We start from the raw sequence: 20,469 nt of genomic DNA on the forward strand, positions 1-20,469 counted from the left end.
TTCTTGTAATGCCCTTTGGCCTCACTAATGCCCCTTCAACATTTCAAGGCCTCATGAATGATGTTTTCAGGCCATTCCTTAGACAATTTGTCATTATTTTCTTTGATGACATACTAGTTTACAGTAGGGACATGTCATTTGATTTGGATCATCTCTCTACTGTTTTGCAAATTTTATAGCATCATCAACTTTATGCTAAACAGTCGAAGTGTAAATTTGCATGTCAAGAAATAGGATATTTGGGCCATTTGATTTCAAAGGAAGGAGTGAGGGCAGACCCTAAAAAGTTGGAGTCTATGGTTACTTGGCCAATACCTAAAAACCTAAAGTCATTAAGGGTTTTTTAGGCTTGACAGGTTACTATAGAAAATTCAGTAAGGGCTATGGTCAGATTGCTGCCCCTTTGACTTCTTTATTAAAAAAAGATGCTTTTGTTTGGATAGATTCGACTACTAAGTCTTTTAATGATTTGAAAGTCGTTGTCACTAGCCCTCCTGTTCTTGCCTTGCTTGACTTCACCAAAGCATTTGTCATTGAATGTGATGCTTGTGCAACTGGTATAAGAGCAATTTTGATGCAAGACCAAAGGCCCTTAACCTTTTTCAGTCAAGCTTTGAAAGGAAAAAATTTAACTCTTTCCACTTAAGAAAAAGAGTTTCTAGCCTTAGTGCTAGCTGTAAAGAAATGGAGGCCATATCTTTTAGGAAGTGCTTTTGTGATCAAAACTGATCACAATAGCCTTAAATATTTGCTTGAGCAGAAGATTGGCAGTGTTGCTCAACAAAGATGGCTTTCTAAGCTCCTTGGTTATGAGTTTACTATTGAGTATAAGTAAGGTGTGGAGAACAAGGTGGCTGATGCCTTGTCTCATAAAGATCAAGTTGATGAGCTTGGAGAGTTGGCAGCCTTATCATTATCTACACCAACATGGCTCTCAGAATTGAAAGCAGCTTATGATGCAGATCAGGATGTGCACAAACTAATTATTGCATTGCAGTTTGATCCTACTTCTAATTCTTCATTCAAACTAAGACATGGCATTTTATTTAAGAAAGACATAATTTATGTGCCTGATTCTCTCCCATTGAAGCAACAGATTTTGAATTACTTACACTCTAGTCCTGCTGCTGGTCATTTTGGTTTTCACAAATGTTTGCATAGAGCTAGAGTAGACTTTTATTGGCCTGGTCTCAAGCATGATGTCAAATAGTTTATTCGTTAATGTGAAACTTGCCAAAGAAATAAGATCCAAAATCTCCTACAAGCTGGATTCTTACAACCCTTACCTATTCCTGAGCAAATATGTACAGACCTCTCAATGGATTTTGCTGAGGGTTTGCCCATTTCTAAGGGGTATTCTGTTATTATGGTTGTGGTGGACAGCTGCTCAGGTGGCTTTACTATTCTTCAACAATGTTTTTAAACTGCATGGTTTACCTAAAACCATTGTTTCTGATCGTGGTTCAACATTTACCAGTTCATTTTGGAAAGAACTTTTTAGATTGCAAGGGGTTAATCTTTCTTACTCTTCAGCATATCACCCTCAAAGTGATGGCCAAACAGAAGCTGTAAACAAGTGCCTTGAGCACTTTTTGAGGTCTTTTTCTGGTGATAAACCAAAGTTATGGGTAGATTGGTTTTCTTTGGTTGAGTGGTGGTATAATTCCACCTTTCATACTTCCACAAAGATGACTCCCTTCGAAGCTATTTATGGGACTCCTCCAATTAGGCTTCAAGCCTACATTCCTGGTTTAACTGCAAATCAGTCTGTGGACCAATTGTTACAGACTTGAGAGCAAATTTTGGTAACACTTAAGTCCAATTTATCTCTTGCTCAAGATAGAATGAAGTATTATTATGACAAGCGCAGAACTGACAGAGAATTCTCAATGGGGGATTGGGTTTATCTTGAAGTTCAACCCTATAGGCAGCAATCTGTGGCAGTTAGGAGGAATCTTAAGCTTTCACCTTGCTATTTTGGGCCATTTCAGATTACTCACATAATTGGCAAAGTGGCATATCGATTATGTTTGCCCTCAGATTCACTCTTGCATCCTGTTTTTCATGTTTCCGTGTTGAAGAAAAAGATTGGAGACCAGCTCACACCTCTCTCTTCCCTACCTCCAGTTGACTTACAAGGTGAGTTGAGGCCTCAACCTGAGAAAATTTTGGAGTGTAGGAGTGTTAAGAGGGACAACAGAGTTGTGGTAGAAGTCCTCATCCAATGGGAAGGTGCTGGAGTGGAAGACTCGACATGGGAACCTTATTGGAAGCTTCAGCAACAATTTCCCCACCTTGTGGGCAAGGTGCTTTAAAGGGGGAGGGTGTGTTATGGGCAAGGTGCTGGAGTGGAAGGGTTGCAGTCTGCGTAGGGGTTATGGCAGTGGGCAAGGTGTTCGTGGATGGGGGTGGTTCTGTGTGTTGAAGACAAAAAAGGAAGGTGTTAGTTGTATTCGAAGAACAGATCTGGAACGATGTCGTATTATATAGAATTTGTTAGTTGTTTCTTTAGTAGAACGTTGTCGTTTAGCACTTTTCCTTCTTATTAATTGTAACGCAGTTGTTTCTTACTTACTAAAAGTGTAAGGGACGTTGTTAAATACTGTCGTTTCATATGAATACTCAGTATAAATAAAGATGGTTGGAGCGAAAAGCTCTGAACCGAAAATTATATTCAGCAACTCGATTCTTCTTCTCTCATCTATCATTTTCTCTTCGTCTCATATTCCTGGAGAGTGACTCTCTCGAAGTAGTCAGTTTGGGTCCATTACATTACTCTTCTCGCGAATCTTTTCCCAACTAGGGTTGTGCTTGCCTAGGTCTTTCTTCACCTCAACTTCTACCTGCCTGGACGGTTCAATGGGCCTTTTGGCTTCTTATGCCCAAGATGACGAATCTCTTATCCTCGTATGCGGGACATTCTTACCTTCTAAGGGCATAATTCTCACATAAAGCATGAAGAAATCTACCTTCGACAATGGCATCTAGCATGCAGCTTAGGTCATATATATTGATGAGAAATAGAAAAGGGGACGAGGGTTCCCTTGTTTCAACTGAAGAGGATTATTAAAGAACCCAGTTGGGAGCCATTCACTAAGGCTTAAAAATGGATTGTGGGAACACAGTGCCTAATCCAAGAGCACCGTCTCTTCCTGAAACCACATGCTCTAAGTAAGTAATGCAAAAATTCTCAATTTACTTGGGCATACACCTTCTCTATATCCAATTTGCATCACATGCTAGCACTAAAGCTTTGATTCTAGACTCCAAATATTCATTGACAATAAGGACTGAGTCCAAAATTTGCCTCCCTTTTGACAAAGGTATTTTGAGACATTGAAATAATGCTCTCCATGACCATGCTCATATGACTTTGGATATAATCTTACAAATGATTCTTTTTCTTTACATCTTGTATATATGAACACAGAAAACACACCAGCCTTTTGTGTATTTACTGAAATTTTGTTATGCAAAAGAAAAACCTTTCTAAAATTTATACGTTAATAATTGCCATAATAGGCCTTATAACAATAGCTTTTAATTATTTGTTGTCAAAATATTTATAAACGGCTAGGTTGTTGGTCCAACGCTTTCTGTTGACTGCGACAAACGGTCTTACAATATTACGTTGTTGTCGTCCAAGGTATAATATATATATGAATGCAACCCTCATTTGGTAAATAAGGACGTTGGCCGGGGACCATCTGATCTATAGGATCGATTCATTGTATTGACCTTAAAATGACATCGTCACGCAAGGCCTTTCCTTTTCTTATTGTTTGTACACATGTTAGTTTCGGAGGCCACATAAAGTAGTCTCCGGGTCGTGAGGATTTGAAAAATAGTACTTATTTGCTTTATTGTTTGTTTTTTGTAAAATGCTGTGTAACTAACCAACCTATGACGCCGTGTTTGATGCCCTTTTACGTTTCTCCATCATTCCTCAATTGTTTAATTAAGGAATCTCATCATGTCACGTTGCTCTCCATGACCATTTCATCCCAATGGCATCAAATGTATTACGCTTTCTAAAAAATATACTACATTCCTTCTTGTGTACGTGATCAATTTATTTTTTGAGAAATGATAATTGTAGTTCTAGGATATATAAATATTGTGTACCTCTTTTAAAAAAATAATAATGCTACATACAGTTATAGAGTATGTAAATGTTGCAAAATTATTTTAAAAAAAAAGTAGGGTCCAATTTTAAAAAATTAGTTGTTTTCATGTAGATATCAAATTAACTTACTTTTTTCAAAGAGATTGCATTGCGCTTGCACACTTCACGACTACAAATATAATTTCTCTTAAAAAAATAGATAAATTTGAGACTCAAATGAAAAAATTATTTTTTTAATAATGAACTCCACGTTTTTTAGAATGAATGCTATGACTTACACATTCTAAGATTGTATCTTACATTGCACTTATTTTTTATGTATTTAAAAAATGTGTTGTTTGCATGATCAGTTTTAACTTGTAATTTAAGGCATTTTACTGCTATTTTGTATGAAATTTTATTATATTATAATCTAGGCATTTTTTAATATTAACAATATTTATTACACACCCTTTTGGGAATTTTCTTTCTTGGTAGGTCCTTAATATGTTTTTCAGAGGATGCTTATATGGTAGGGGCCTTAGGCATTGGGCCTCCCTGCCTTTCTAGTAATCAAGCAGGCCACTGGTTATAGAATCTATTCGAAGCATCAAGTTTTGTTTGTTAATGAAGGAGGTTAAAACGTAACGCAGAGTGCACGATAAGATATTCTTGTGCACTGTATTGAATAATATAAAAGTGAGAAGGCCGTCCTTAATTGATTCAATCAATGTTTCCAACCCTTTAGTTTATGGGTTCATCTAGAGGGTTATTCTGATGCCTCCAAGTGGCAAGCTTTCGAGCCTCGACGACTTTCTTTGTCGAATGTTTGACCAGGCAAGAGGGAGAAGGGAGATGGGACAAGGACTAGGCATCCGCGACTCCAACTAGACATCGGATAATTTATACTCGTGCTTGTCTTTAACGTTGTCTTCTTTTCTCTTTCTTAGAATAACCCTGTGCTGTTTCTGTAATGACTTTAATCTTCGGTTTGAATTGAAAATTTATCTCTATCTTATTATTATAATTTTTTTAAATTTTAAAATAAAATATAATAAATAATTTAATTTTTTCTAATCTTAAAATAATAATAATATCAAAAAATAATATTCTAATAATATTTTATTCAATTTATCTAAAATCATCTCAACTCATCTCTAAATCTAAAAATAACCTTATATCCCTCCAGTACTGTTTAAACTTCCTTATTATTCATGTTTAAGAAATTATTCCTTACCAGGAGTATCATTTTTCTTTCTGAAGTTGAAGATATATAGAAAGTAGAGGATCAGAGCTAGGATACTTATATTGGGAAGAAAACAGGTGGTAGTTGAGTGATATTTTGTCCACATTATATAGGAACTAACAGATCAAGTAGAAATAAAAAGACAAGGAAGAAGGATAGAAAAATAAGGATAGAAAAACTTGCCAATGTCCCTATATATTAATACTCAATACTGAATCGGCTCCCCACTATCTTTTAGAGCTAAAACAATTCCCTCTTCTTCTGTCTCTCTTGTTTGAATCGAAACCCTTTCTCTTGGCCAGTTTAATTAATTTTCTTGTAAAACTTGGCAATGGAGATTCAATTCCACCAACACAAGCAGCACAAGAATTCTGACATCTCAGGAATAAGCAAAGAGAGCAAGTTCAAGGGAAGAGGCAGAAGCCGAAGCCGAAGCCGAAGCCGAAGCAGCAGCAGTAACACAAACAAGTTTGTTGGGGTGAGACAAAGGCCATCTGGGAGATGGGTAGCTGAGATCAAAGACACAACACAAAAGATAAGGATGTGGCTCGGCACATTTGAGACTGCTGAGGAGGCTGCCCGAGCTTATGATCAAGCCGCTTGCCTTCTTCGTGGATCCAACACTCGTACAAACTTCATTACCCATGTGTTCTCAGATTCTCCCCTCGCTTCTAGGATTAGGAATCTCCTAAACAACAAAAAAGGAGCCAATAGAGAACAACAGGTTGAATCCCCTACTCCCACAATTAGTACAACTAGTACTCGTCCTAGTTCTAGAACTAGTAGTAATTCTACTTCCCCGAGCAACGGGGATAACTCTGATCTTTCTAGAGGAAATACCCAGTTTTTTGTTGATGCATATAAACCAGATTTGAGCAATTGCAGTGAAGAGTTTCCCTTTCAACAGTATCCTGCTTCATGGGGTTTTGGACCTGGGTATGATCGGTTTTTGTTCACTCAAGAAGCGGTGGATTTGCCAAAGAATGCAGCTTTGCATGATACTGCTGAGTTGGAGATACCGGAATTTGAAAGAATGAAAGTCGAAAGACAGATATCGGCTTCGCTCTATGCAGTGAATGGAGTGCACGAGTATATGGAAACTGTTCATGATCCTCCTGAGGCTCTCTGGGATCTTCCACCATTATGTTCATTGTTTTGCTAAATTTGGTGAATTTTAATGGCCTTTCATCCTTTCTTTCTGTTCACTTTTATATAAACCCAAAAACGGCTATATGATTGAGATTGTGTTAAACTTTCGAAAACATGAACCTTTTTATTTTTGGAACATATTTTTACAATGCAAGAGTTGACAAATAAATAGACATGAGGCTAAGCTTTCTATGGTAACAAATAAAGTATGGAAAGAATGTACAATGGCTAATTCCTGAAATCATGGTGTTCCTGATTTGGTGCTAAGTCTGATCCTGTCAATACTCCCCTCAAGTTGGCGTACGGAAATCTGTAATGCCCAACTTGCATGAAAATATTTTTACAATGAAAGAATTGACAGATAAATAGGCATGAGGCTAAGCTTTTTATGGTAACAAATAAAGCATGGAAAGAATGTATAACGACTAATTCCTAAAATCATGATGTTGCTGATTTTGTTGCTGATTTGGTACTAAGTTGATCCTGTCAATAGATTGCAAGATTACAATGTCAACCCATTTTGTTTGCACCTTATGTAATTTTTTTCCCTAGTTCTCTCCAAGCACTCTGAATTCATCAGGGGAAAAAGAGAAGCCAGAATCGATAAGTTGCGGGAGGACTTCTACAAATACTGATTTATGAGCCATGCTAAAGCCTCCATATTTAACACACCTTGCACATCGAGTGACGTGGAAAAAAAACTTGTGGAAATTGAATACCTTCTCTCACAAATCAAGGACCCATCCCAAACTTAATGTAAAAATTATATTCATCATCCTACACACCACACTAAGCTCCATACATTTTATTATTTTTTTTTTCTCTTATCAAATGTGTAGTATATTAATGATAAGTAGAATAATTCAATAAGTTTAAGAAGAATAAAACAAAACAAAAATTACAAATTTTTTTTTTAAAAAAAATGTGTGGATTGTGGTGTATGGGGATGATGAGTAACAAGGGCCATGAAACAAAGTCAATCTCATATTGTTATGGATATTTACATAATTTTATTTCATTGACTGTCTGCCTAGTAGGGTTTAGTCGTGGGTCACGTATCTGGCCTCGTTATGTAGTGGGTCAACCATTTTCTTTAGCTGGTCAGTTATTCATGTTAGTGTCTGTCAATTTCATCAAGTCTAGTAACCGTTGGTTGAATCAGTCCACTATCTATGTTTATAAATATAACCCAGTATTAATGAAAATCATCAGATTCATCCATCTTGTTACTAAGTACTGGAGGACATGGCCCCTCGAAGAGCCCTATTTACTTTACAACTCATTTAATTACAAATACATTCAGCAGCGTATAATAGTAGTCTCAGAGCCGCGTTCTTGTGCCATGGCTAATGGCACTCGTCATGCTTAGCTTGCGAAGGATGTGTCCGCATTGAAAGGAGAGACGGTGCGCCTGCGAGAAGAGAAAGACAAATAGAGACAAATGTTAGAAGAAGTGTTACAACAGATCAACAATTTGGCAGCCAACTATGTTCAGTTGGCAATCATATATGGTAATCAACACTCAAGATAAGGTTCTTCCAACCCCAAGGGTTAGGTCAATCACAATCCTTTATTTGAAGGGAATGGGGGCATTCATGCTAGAACTCTTAGGTTTGACTTCCCTAAATTTGATGGGTCTGAACCAATGGAGTGGGTTCATAAGGCCCAATAGTTTTTCTCTTATTTTAGTACCCTAGATGATCAAAAGCTATAGATGGTAATGCTGGTTAATGGAATCTGGGCCAATTCATAATCGAGAGGATTTTTTCTTAGCACTCAAGGTGCGCTTGGCCCTCTACCAACCTTGGGGCGGTTCATAATCGGGAGGATTTCATATCAAATTCTATGATCCCATGAAACGGAACGAAAAGTAGGAATACCACAATGAGATTTTGCAATCTCAGTAAATAAATCAATAAAACAACAACAAAGAGATTCAAGCATGAAATTATACAAGCAAACATGTTCAACAATTATGAAAGCAACTACTCAAAATAGTCATTTTTACCACTTTCCCAAAAATCATTTAATTAAAGCCACTCACTCGAAAAACTCATTTGTACCCAAACACAACCATTTATTAGTATGTACACTATGGTCTCCCATCGAGACCATCTGCACACCCTAGCTCCCTTCGCCACACCAAGGATAACGACTGCGCGTGTGACTTCGTTACGAGCACTACCCAGGTCCACGCTTGCCGCGTAACTTAACCAGGCATCATCTAGCCCCCATTAGCAGAGGGGCTTCGAAATCATACCAAGAGAGTTACCGTCTTGGCCGAGCTTGTTTTCACCCGGCGACAACCCAAGGGACGTCACTCAGTTTTACACACTCTCAAGTGACCAAAGGAGCTCCACCGAGATAATACCCCATCTCAGCTTGGGGTCGTGACATGCATGCACCCACACAAAAAGATATTTACCAAAAACTCAGTTTTCAGATTACGTAGCATAACATAAAACATAGCACAGTTGAATATATTATGGTAAATTTCAATAACAATAATATGCAAATGTACGACAAGTAGTTTATTGGATGTCATGCATAGCACACAATAGCCACACACAACAACACAACAGTCGCAAACCCATAGTTTCATAAACTCTAACTACACACGTTTCCCATCCCCCATTCGGCCCTTGGCCCAAATTCTGACAACAACTATGTCAAATAATCCCAACACTTTCCCAGGCAAATACAACCAGACTGCAACAAAGTTAGCGATAATTTCATGTTAGAAATTCAAGGGTCAAGCTCGAGAGTTACTTACAACGCAAAAGGCAAATATTCTAGATGATCGTGCGTGATGGTTTACATGGTCCTACGATAGAACGAGTGCTTGAGTCGCTGCGCGGACATACAAAGTTGAGGAAGGTGAGGATTTTTCGTGGCGGGGTGCGGTATACCACGACCGAATAGTGACTATGGTGAGCTTTAGCTCACGTGTTGGGTGGAACCAAGGGAAGGGGACGACGGAAAAGGGAGGTGGGGTATAGGGGGTGGTTGTGCGGCCACCAGAAGATAGTTGGTAGAGGCAGCGCATGGCGACGTTAAGGCAAAATTAACCCCAAGGGTTTTGGAAAGCAGATTAGAGGGTGTGGGAAAACAAGAACACGATTTTAAGGGAGGAGGAAGCTAATTGAGGGGTTGTTCTTGGCAATCGTAGTCACGGCTGCGATTGGGGGTGCAGGGAGGCACAAGCTTCACGAGTATTGCACACATTGCATGCAACGAGTGGCTTGCGATAGAGGCAAGGCTTCACCATAGCCGATGTGATCTCGGGAGTAGAGGGATTGGGAGAAACCATAGAAATGGGGCACTCGGGTTGTTGAAGAAGAGAGGTGAGACAGTCGACAGTGGAGGTCTGTGCTCGATGCAAGCGTGGCGAAGGATGACTTGCGACGAGGATGGCACTATAGGTCACAGGCCACAGAAGGAGGAAGGAATAAGAAGAAGAAAAGAAAAAGAAAGCAAAGAAAAAGAGAAGGGTGCGGCGCCAGGGGACAAAGGAAGAATACAATTAGGGTTTTTCACCCTATAAGCCAAAACGGCGTCATTCCAGGGGGAAATTCACTTCCCAGGCCACTAAACGATGTTGTTTTGAAGGAGGGGGCTGGGCTTCTAGCTAGCCCACAGGTTGTGCCCAGTTCTCCTCTCTTTCAGGCCTATAATTTGGTCCACAACACCTACAACAACTAGGGCTATGCAAAATTCCAAAATTTTTGACTCCGCCCGACATCCGCTCTGATTTAGATTCTGTCGGAGTCGCCGGAATTTGGAGTCAGAATTCATAGTAGCTCTGAATAGATAATCGGAGTCAGAGTCAGAATCGGAGCTCCGACTCCGACTCTGACTCCGATTTTTTAAAAAAACAAAAACCCAGCTATAAAACGACAGCTGGGTTTTTAAAAAAAAATTAAACGACATCATTCCACTTAATATGGAACGGCGTCGTTTCATCACACTAGGGAGTCCTAAATGCAGGACCCCGCTTCTTCCTTCTTCGGTCTTCCTTCTCCCTTCTCTCTCGCGTCTCATGGAGTCCGTCTGAACCAGTGAAGCCGTCTCGTATCTCACGTCTCGGGTCTCTGTTGCCAGCGTGCCGCCGTTCGTCGTTGCTCCTCCGTGCTGCCGTTCCTCATTGCTCCTCTGTTAAGCTTCCACCTACGGTGACAGTAAGGGGTTTCGAGCCCTAAATTTAATTCAAGCAATTTAACTTTCTACAGCACGTCTCTTATGAATTGGTATATTGTTGTGGTTCTTGTGAATTGATTTTGTAAATTTGTAGTAAGGAAATGTGTTTGATGAATTGTATGTTGTGTTGTAAGTTGTGTTGTATGCATGCAATGTGCTTGATAAAATGTGCAAGAGAATCAAGAACAGAACACCTACGGTTTTTGCTCTGTTTCTCCACACCAAAGAATAGAAATAAGCTTTCTATATATAGTCCCAACAAATCACGGCACTCAAAATCCTGAATTTTAAGTTGTATTGAACATTTGACTTGAGTGAGGTGTCGACCTCAAGTCGAGCGCACGTTGTCTTGAGCAATGGCTCGAGCGAGATGTCGAGCACAAGTCGAGCGAACCTCTCCGGAAGAGTTCTGCTCGAGCGCCACGTCGAGCGCACTTCGAGCGAACCTCTCTCCATGGGTTCCGCTCGAGCGCTGAGTCAAGCTCACATCGAGGAAACCTCTCTGGAAGAGTTCTGCTCGAGCGCCAGGTCGAGCGTACTTCGAGCGAACCTCTGTGTATGGGTTCCGCTCGAGCGCTGAGTCAAACTCACATCGAGCGAACCTCGATGTAATAATACATCGATACAATAATACATCGATACAATAATACATTCCTATATCTTTGCGTTGATTTAAATTTTTAATATAGCCTAGTTTATTTTTAAACTAATTTTTTGCTTCTAATTTATTTTTTCAGCTTCATTGATTCTGATATGGATCCTAGACTTAGTGGAGATGATCGTCCACAAGAGGATGTGGCGGATGCCAATGCTACAACTCCTACACCAGTGGGTACTTCCACCCCTAGAGCCACATCTAGGGTAGCTACATCTTGTGCAAGTAGTCGACTCCCACTCCCAGTTGATATAGAGGATGAGGATATGTTCAACAAAGGGGAGGAGATGCCCATTGAGCAAGATCAACCACCACGGCCTTCTAAAAATAGGTCGTGGACATGGGAGCATTTCACCAAAATTCCTGGTGATACTGCAAACCCGGTAGCAAGATGCCATTACTGTGGATCACTTTGTGGATGCCATTCGAAGAAGTAAGGTACCAGTGTATTAATAGCACATCTAAATGGTTGCCAACGATATAAGATAGCGAAGGGATTGCAAGCCACTGATCAGACCAACCTCAGTTACCAAACTTCTACAGCCACTGATGGTACACAGACTAAGAAATTGGTCATCCCTCAATACAGTGAGAAGATGTTGAGGGACATGCTTACAGAGATGATAATTACTGATGAGATGCCCTTTACCACAGTCGAGAAAATAGGCTTTCGAAAGTTTCTAAATTTTGTTGAGCCACGATTTCCCATTCCATCACGGTATACGGTGATGAGAGATTGTATGAAGAGGCATGCGAAAGACAAGGTGAAGATGAGGAAGATGTTTATTACCACTGGCCAGAGAGTATCGTTTACGACTGACACATGGACTTTCATACAGAACGTCTGTTACATGTGTATCACAGCACACTACATTGATAGTGAGTGGATTTTGCATAAAACAAATTCTTGGATTTAAAGATATTGTGGATCATAAAGGTGCATCCATTGGGGCGAAGATGGATGATTGTTTAAAGGAATGGGGAATTCAAAAAGTGCAGTGTATTACAGTTGACAATACCAGTGCCAATGAAACAACAATTGATTGGTTTAAGCGGAACACGACGGTGAGAGATGATGTCATTCGGGCCCACGAGTTTATTCACGTTCGATGTTGTGCTCATATCATCAACCTCATAATTGTTGAGGGGTTAAAAGAGGTTGATGATTCCATAACCCGAGTCCGCAACATTGTACGATATGTGAGGGGTTCTCCTTACAGGCTTGCCAAATTTAAGACAATAGCAGAAGATCTTAAGATTGAATGTTCTAGTATGTTGTGCTTGGATGTTCCGACTCGATGGAACTCTACATACATGATATTGGATGTGCCACAGAAGTACCAAAAAGTATTCGAGCAGATGGAGGTCGAGGATGGGGGCCTGAGGTATGCTTTGTTGGAGCCAGCAGGACAGGGGCTCGGTGCGCCGGACGCACATGATTGGACCAGTGTGAGCTACTTTGTTGAATTTTTAAGAATTTTTTATGACATAACTATGCGGCTATCTGGATCCAAAAATACGACTGCGAACTCATTCTTCAACGAGCTCTCGGAGCTTCACTTTCAGTTGGAAAATAGTTGTATTGACTCTGGTGGATTGTTATCTGCTATGACTACAAGGATGAAGATCAAATATGATAAATATTGGGGGAATATTGAGAAGATAAATAGATTGATATTTGTGGCTGTAATCCTTGACGCTCGAGTTAAGTTGGTTGTTCTAGAATTTTGGGTAAATTCTGTCATTGGGGCAGTGAAGGCTGCAAAGTTTATTAGATTGCTAAAAAGTGATGTTGATGACTTATATAATCACTACAGTAATAGTTGTCAGCCTTCATCCGTAGCTGGTAGCTCCTCACATTCGAGGCCGACGGGATTGACAGTTTCCTCAGGTGATACTGACCCATCTGTAGGGGTTAGAGGCAATCGTATTATACAGCAGTATCATCAACTCTAGTCAATAAGAAATATTATGCATTGTACATCTGAGGTTAAACGATATTTTATGAAAGCTGTCGAGGCACCTAGTGATGTATTTCAGTTATTAACTTGGTGGGAAGTTAATTCCACCAAGTATCCAATCCTTTCTCCTGTAGCCTGAGATGTGCTAGCCATGCCTGTCACTACAATTGCCTCAGAGTCGGCATTTAGCACTGGAGGTCGCGTGTTGGATGCTTATTGGAGTTCATTGTTAGCGTCAACCGTGGAGGCCCTCGTTTGCACACAGAATTGGATAAGTGAAATGCCCATTGGACTAGATACCGTTGGCGTTGATGCCGAGAGCTATAGGCTTGAATCGGGTAAGTTTATATGCTTTCAAATGATGATTTAATTATTTTTAATGTTTCTAGCTTCTACTTTTTATGATTTTATAGATCTAATTGTGAACCCTAACATAATTGCCGATGATTGAGAATCTAGAACGGACGCCCCTTGAGAGTCTTGGTAAGAATCAGATTATACTTTTACCGTGTTCAATTTCTTATTATCAATTTTTTTTCATTTATTGATTGCAACTTTCTATCTTCATCTCAGGCATGACCAATGGAACAAAAAGCATTTGAGTGAAATCCATGTTTACTTTTTATGTAGTTATATTTCAAGACTAAGTCAATGTTGTTATTACGTTATAAATGAGACTGTTATAATTTATGGCTACATAATACATGTTATTTACTTTTTAAACTATTGTATTTATGGTTTTTTTTTTATCTTTTCAGTATTTTTTTTTACATATTTGGTCTTGGGCTTTGGTGATCATATTTATGTAGTTATATTTATGTAGTTATATCCCGATCAAAGACGTTGGATAAGTACTCTTTAATTAGCTTGAAGTACTACCTTTGACATTAACAAGTAATTTATTATATATTCCCCACCAAATAATTTTGCCGTCCAAATACATTTCGACCTGTTAGAAATGTAGAGAAATAAACGGTTCGACTCTGAACGGAGATCGGAGCTTCCATTCGGAGGTCGAAGTTCCGACTTCCGTTCGGAGTTCCGCTCGGAAGTCAGAGTTTCAATCGGAGGTCAGAGCTCCGACCTTCGATCGGAGTCAGACTCTGACTCCAGTTCCGAGTCGGAGTCGGAGGGACAGTTTGGCTCCGACTCTAGTCTTCTTGTCGGAGGTCGAAAACGACAACTCCGACTCTGTCGGAGTTGGAGCTCAGCCCTAGTTCCTAAGTGTGATCCTGCTGTAGTGGTTAAAATGGATTGGTCTCAATCACTCACATCGCCACCATATTTTGATGGTAGCAATTATGCCTATTGGAAAGTTCGAATGAGAGCTTTTTCGAAATCCATAGATGAATGAGTGTGGGTTTCCTTGGTAAGAGGATGGAAACAACCTGTTACAGTCGTTGAAGAAATTGAAATTCCCAAAAATGCGAAAAATTACTAATAAATGAGTGTGGTTGGAATAGCTAAGGCCTTAATGCAATTTTCATGGCTGTGTCCCAAGAGGAGTTCAAGCGAATCTCCATGTGTGAAATTTGCGAAGAGGCATGGGACATTCTTGAAATTACTCATGAGGGTACCAAGGCTGTGAAGAACTCCAAGCTTCAAATGTTGACTACCAACTTTGAAGAACTCAGAATGAGGGATGATGAAACATTTGATGTCTTTTATGCAAAACTAAATGATATTGTCAATTCTAGTTTTAATTTAGGGGATAGAATTCCTGAGAATAGAATTGTGAGAAAAGTTCTCAGATCTCTTTCTGAGAAATATCGTCCCAAAGTCACAGCCATTGAAGAGAGCAAAGATCTGGACAATATGAGGATTGAAGAGCTGGTAGGCTCTCTACAAACCTATGAACATAGTCTTCCTGTGGATAAGAAAAACAGGTCCATAGCCCTCAACACTATCGATGAGTCATCCGATGAGTTGGCTATGAGTGACAAAGAAGTAGCCTTTATGCTAAAAAATTTAGGAAGATGTTTGTGTCTAGAAATAGAAAGAACTGGGGACATAAGAAGAAAAAGTTTGAGAGAGTCAATAGAAATTCCAATTCAGGAAACAAGGAAATGAGTTCTAATAAATACACTAGAGCTACCAAAGACAAGGTACAACATAATATACAGTGTCATGAATGTCATGGTTTTGGGCACATTTGCCTTAGGTGTGCAAATTACAAAAAGGCCAAAGGGAAGGCAAAGGGTGCTTCCTTGAGTGATAATGATTCTGAGACAAGTGACTCTTCAGAGAGTCCCTCTCCAAAGAAAAATTTCAACTACATGGCATTCACTTCTTCTGTTGGTGGCCAAAGTCACAGATGTGAATCAACGTCGGAAAATGAGAGTACATCCAGAAGTGAATCCGGGGATGAATATGAGTTGGAGGAAATCTATGAAAAGTTGTACAAGGAATATGTAAAATTGAGGAAACTCAATAAAACACATATTGAGAATACAGATATTTGCAAAAGAGAAAAGAAGGATATCCAAGGTAAATTGAATGAAGCCATTTGTTTAACCGATCAGTTGCAAAAGAGGAATGTGTCACTCGAAGATAAAATAAAAATGCAGGAAATTGACTTGATTTTGTTAAACGATAAACTGAAAAACTTTTCTTCTGGGAAACAAAAGCTTGACAAAATTCTAAACTCGGGAAAGTCCTTTAGTGACAAGAGAGGTATAGGATATGATGTGCTTTCAACTTCAAAAATCTCTAGCAAAAATGAAGGAAAAATAATATTTGTTCCGGCATTGAATGAGAATGGCAAAGCAAAACTTTTTAAAAAGGGTAAGAAAACCCTACATGTGCAAAAGTTTGTCCCACCTCCCAAGAGACAAGGAGCTCGCAACACGAGCCCTATATGCCATCACTGTGGGAAGGTTGGTCATGTTAGACCAGATTGCTTCAAGTTAAAAAATCAATCTGTTCATGCTCCTGCATTCTCTAAAATTGGGACAGCTTATTCTTCTTTAATGCTCCTAGGTATTTCTCACCCTCCGTGGGACAGAAAGCTCACAAGGCATATCACGTTTGTCACAATTGTGGTAAGATTGGTCACATACGACCAAACTGTTTTGAGCTTAGGGGCCATCCTAAGAGAATGGAAAAGCCCTACTCAAGAAAAGGACATCAAAACTTGTGGAGCCAAGTCATGGTCTTGACCAAACAAAATGAGATGATCAATGTGAAGTTAGATCAATTGACTACAAGCCAGAAGGCTGATAAGGTGAATCATCCAAAAGTGAGACAAGTGTGGATGAGAAAAGGGGAGGAGCAGACTAGACATGGTATAGACTGATGGTCATACATTCATGCATTTTACACATGTTTAGGTCTTGTATAGTTTTTCTTCATTTTTGTTAAATGTATATTGTTGTGTGTGTTCCTCAAACATCATGCATAATGTTTTGCACATGAATGTGGCAAAGAGTGTTAGTGATGTCAATTCTGTAATTTTTAGGTACATATGTCTTTTGAAAATTGTATCATGTACCTTTATAAGTTACAAAGGTTTGAAACATGTGTACTATTTGTAATTTGTGACCAGCATCACACACTACACTTCTAGCTCAATCAATTGTTGCTTTACCACCTGTGAGTTCTTGGGGAGGCAATCAAAGGTGTAAGGGAGCTCTACGTGTATATAGAATTTACCACATGCTAGATTACCTCATGATTATATATCAAAATTCCTCCGGTGAAAATTCCCTAACAAAAAAAAAAAAATTATGGAGGAAGAAGAAGAAGAAGAAAAAGAGAAAGGGGTCATATTACTCAATAGGCCAATCCTAATACAGGAATTCAAACAGAAGTATTTAGGTCCTAACAGCATTAGGTTTTACTTTCTGTATTGTGGAAAGGCTCCCCAAGCACTTATGGTTTCTTGTTTTAGCCTAACCCCACTCACATATTTTGGTTGAAACTTCTTGATTGAGTAGGAATTCACTAAACACGCATGTTCATCTTACCTGTAATACTTTGTTTCTACTACTTGCGTGAATTGTGAAAATATGATACTCTTTTACATTTGATGTGATTTTCAAGCTTCAAAATTGACTTCATTAATGCTTGAATCACTGAATGAGAAACTATGCTTGTTTTTAAAAATTTTGGGATTACACTTGAGCGAAACTTAAACTCTTCTCGAGTGAAATCGTTTTAAAAAGCACCCGCCTCAGTTTCTTTTACCTAGCCCGTTTCTCTTCTCTGCGACGTTTTCTCTCCCTCTTCGTGCAACTTCTTCTCCTCTCTATTCCATGCACTTTTCACTCGATTTCTCTGAAGAAATTTGTTTTAATCACATAAGTCTCTCATCTTTACTTCTTCTCAATCATTTTAGGTTATTATTTTCCATTTCCATCATGCATTTCCATAAACATGTATTTCGGTAGTTAGGGCTTTTGTTTTGGATTTTGAAATGGAGATTTTATTTGGGGTGTTTGTTGGTTTTTGAATTGGGTGTAGAGAATGTTTCTCTCACCATTGTATTTAGGAGGTTCATGGAACTCCCATGGAGTTTTCATTTGGTTTTTGCTTGGATGCACTCCAAGTGCTCGGTGAAATGCCTCAATGATGTTTGGTTTCTCATTTTCATCATGCATTGGCATTGCATTGTTCCCATGTTCATTACATGTCTATCCTAGTGTTGGGATAGTGTTTGGCATTGAGGCTTAGGACTTCGATTGGTTTTAAAACTCAACCTTGCCATTGTGTTTGTTGGGTATTGAAATGGGCTGTTAAATTGTGTTTTTGGGCATATGCATTGTGCATTTTGAAATGTGTTTGGCAAAGGACATTTGAGATGTGCATTGGATCATGCATTGGGCATTTTGCATTTTGGACATGCATACATCGAGTCTTAAATACCTTTAGCCTTGTCTAATGGTCATTAATTCTATCCACAGCAAAAGTCATGTCTCGACGTGTTCGTCCACACCAAAATCCTCCTATCCCGCTCAAGCACATTTCCACAATCCTCAGGCAAGAGAGCTTTACACTCAAAACTTCTCTCACCGTTCGCTTATCGTTGAGCGTGAAGTCTCCCTTGGTGAGCTTACTGAGACTTTTATTCCACGTATTTTTGAATCTTGCCAGTGGCAGGCATTGACCACTGGTCATCCCACTCCTTCTGAGCCTTCTGAGGAGATGGTTTGGGAGTTTTACTCCAATATATATGTCATCTCTGATGATGACTCTTTTGATGTTAGTCTCTGGAATATCGTCTTTCGGGTGACTCCAGGCATGTTAGCAGACTTGCTAAATGCCCCGCGTGTGTCAAATCCAGTGTATCCCTATACACGGACGTCGCCTCCCAGTCCGTCAGTCATTGCTCAATGTCTGTATGGTACGCCTACTAGTTGGGATGGTAAGTCACCACTTCTAACTATGAGATTTCCACCTGAATATCTCATTCTAAGTAGGATTTTCCTTACAAATCTATATCCTACTGGTCATCAGAGTGATGTGGGTCTTGACCGCTCCACTCTTCTGTATGCACTAATCAACGATGTTTCCATGGATCTGGGGAGTCATCTGTGCCGGGTTTTGCTTGAGGCTTTTAATTCTCCTAAAACATGGACTGGTTTGCCTTTTGCCTGCATCATCACTCGGTTAGCCATCTCTCAGTCAGTTGTGTTTCTTCCTCATGAGCCTAGAATTTCTCTTAAGGCTCCTATTGGTTGTAGGACCATGCAACTGAGTCGTGCTCACATTGCCCCTCAACCTCTGAATGTTGAGCATCCTCCACCACCCTCATCTCAGCCATCGAGCTCTCAGCCATCTAGCTCACAGCCTCATAGCTCGGCACCATCCACATCGGCACCTGGTTTGATCGAGCCTAGCCTTCAGTAGGTCCTTGAGTACCTTGCTCGCCTTGAAGCCTGGTTTGATAGCCTTGATGCTAAAGTTGAGAGCCTGCAGCAACTTGTGACTCAACGCTTCAACGATATAAAGGAGCGCCTTGATGATGATGGTGGCAGTCAGAGTGATGGTGATACTTGAGACCCTTGGCTTGTCGTGACAAAAAGGGGGAGTAGTATAGATGTAGAGGGAGTAGCAATAAAGTTGTAGGGTCACTTTTGTTTTGTCAGTAACACATTGTTTTGAGGGGGAGTAGCTTTTGTTTTTGTATCACATGCTGCTCGTGCTGCTGTTGTTTGTCTTATTGAACTCAATGTTTGATTAATTTCTTAATGAAAAGTCTTTTATGAAAACTATGCTACAGACATTGTTTATGCTTATGAGATTATTTCTTGCATATTTTTGTTGGTACGTTTAACCGTTTGTGTTTCAGAAATATCTCAACATGTTCAAGAGTATACCTCATCATGGAAATCATGTTTGGGGTGTGTCAGGATTAGGTCTTATATACAGGTTAGAGGTCTTGTCACAGAAATGCCAAAGGGGGAGATTGTAGAGGGAAATTTTAGTTGTAACAAGTGTTGAAGTGGTGTAACATGAAAAAGATTGAAGTGTGCTCAACACCGCTCGACTGGCGCTCGACTGGTGCTCGAGCAAAACCTTACAGAGAGGTTCGCTCGATGTGAGCTCGAAGTAGTGCTCGAGCGAAACCTTCCTGAGAGGTTCACTCGATGTGAGCTCGACATAGAGTTCGAGTAGACACAATCCAAAGAGGTTCGCTTGATGTGCGCTCGACGTGGCGCTCGAGCTGAACTCTTCCAAAGAGGTTCACTTGATGTGCACTCGATTCAGCACTCGAGCTGAACCCATCCAGAGAGGTTCGCTCAATGTGTACTCGACGTGGTGCTCGAGCAGAAGTCTTCCAGAGAGGTTCACTCGATATGAGCTCGACGCAGCGCTCGAGCAGAACTCATCCAGAGAGGTTCGCTCGACTTGCGCTCAACATCTCGCTCGAGCCAATGTTCAAGATAACGTGCGCTCAACTTGCACTCGACACATCGCTCGAGTTGATGTTCAAGACAACTTAAAATTCAAGGTTTTGAGCGCTATGATTTGTTGGGACTATATACAGAACAGCTTAGTTCTATTCTTGGGGGTGGAGAAACAGAACAAAAACCCTAAGTGCTTCAAGAGCCATAGAAAGAAACCTTTCCTCACCTTGTGAATCTCTCTTGGACAAACAAATCTCCACCACACCACACTCAAGATCAAATCTTATTCAAAGTCCATTGAAGTGGAC

The 20,469-nt window shown here is 39.8% G+C and overlaps 1 protein-coding gene across 1 annotated transcript; it reads left to right on the top strand.

Annotated features, from left to right (window-relative positions):
• The first annotated feature begins 5,608 nt into the window (after positions 1-5,608).
• On the top strand, positions 5,609-6,513 carry LOC118346135 (ethylene-responsive transcription factor ERN1-like). The gene has a single exon (XM_035687171.1). The coding sequence runs from the start codon at positions 5,683-5,685 to the stop codon at positions 6,511-6,513; it is 831 nt and encodes a 276-aa protein (XP_035543064.1). The 5' UTR covers positions 5,609-5,682.
• Positions 6,514-20,469: the final 13,956 nt, after the last annotated feature.

The sequence above is a fragment of the Juglans regia genome, unplaced genomic scaffold, assembly GCF_001411555.2.
Source record: "Juglans regia cultivar Chandler unplaced genomic scaffold, Walnut 2.0 Scaffold_702, whole genome shotgun sequence".
Classification (NCBI taxonomy): Eukaryota; Viridiplantae; Streptophyta; class Magnoliopsida; order Fagales; family Juglandaceae; genus Juglans; species Juglans regia.

Excerpts from the sequence above, each read along its gene's own strand:
- LOC118346135 (XM_035687171.1), top strand. The coding sequence starts at position 5,683 with ATGGAGATTCAATTCCACCAACACAAGCAGCACAAGAATTCTGACATC.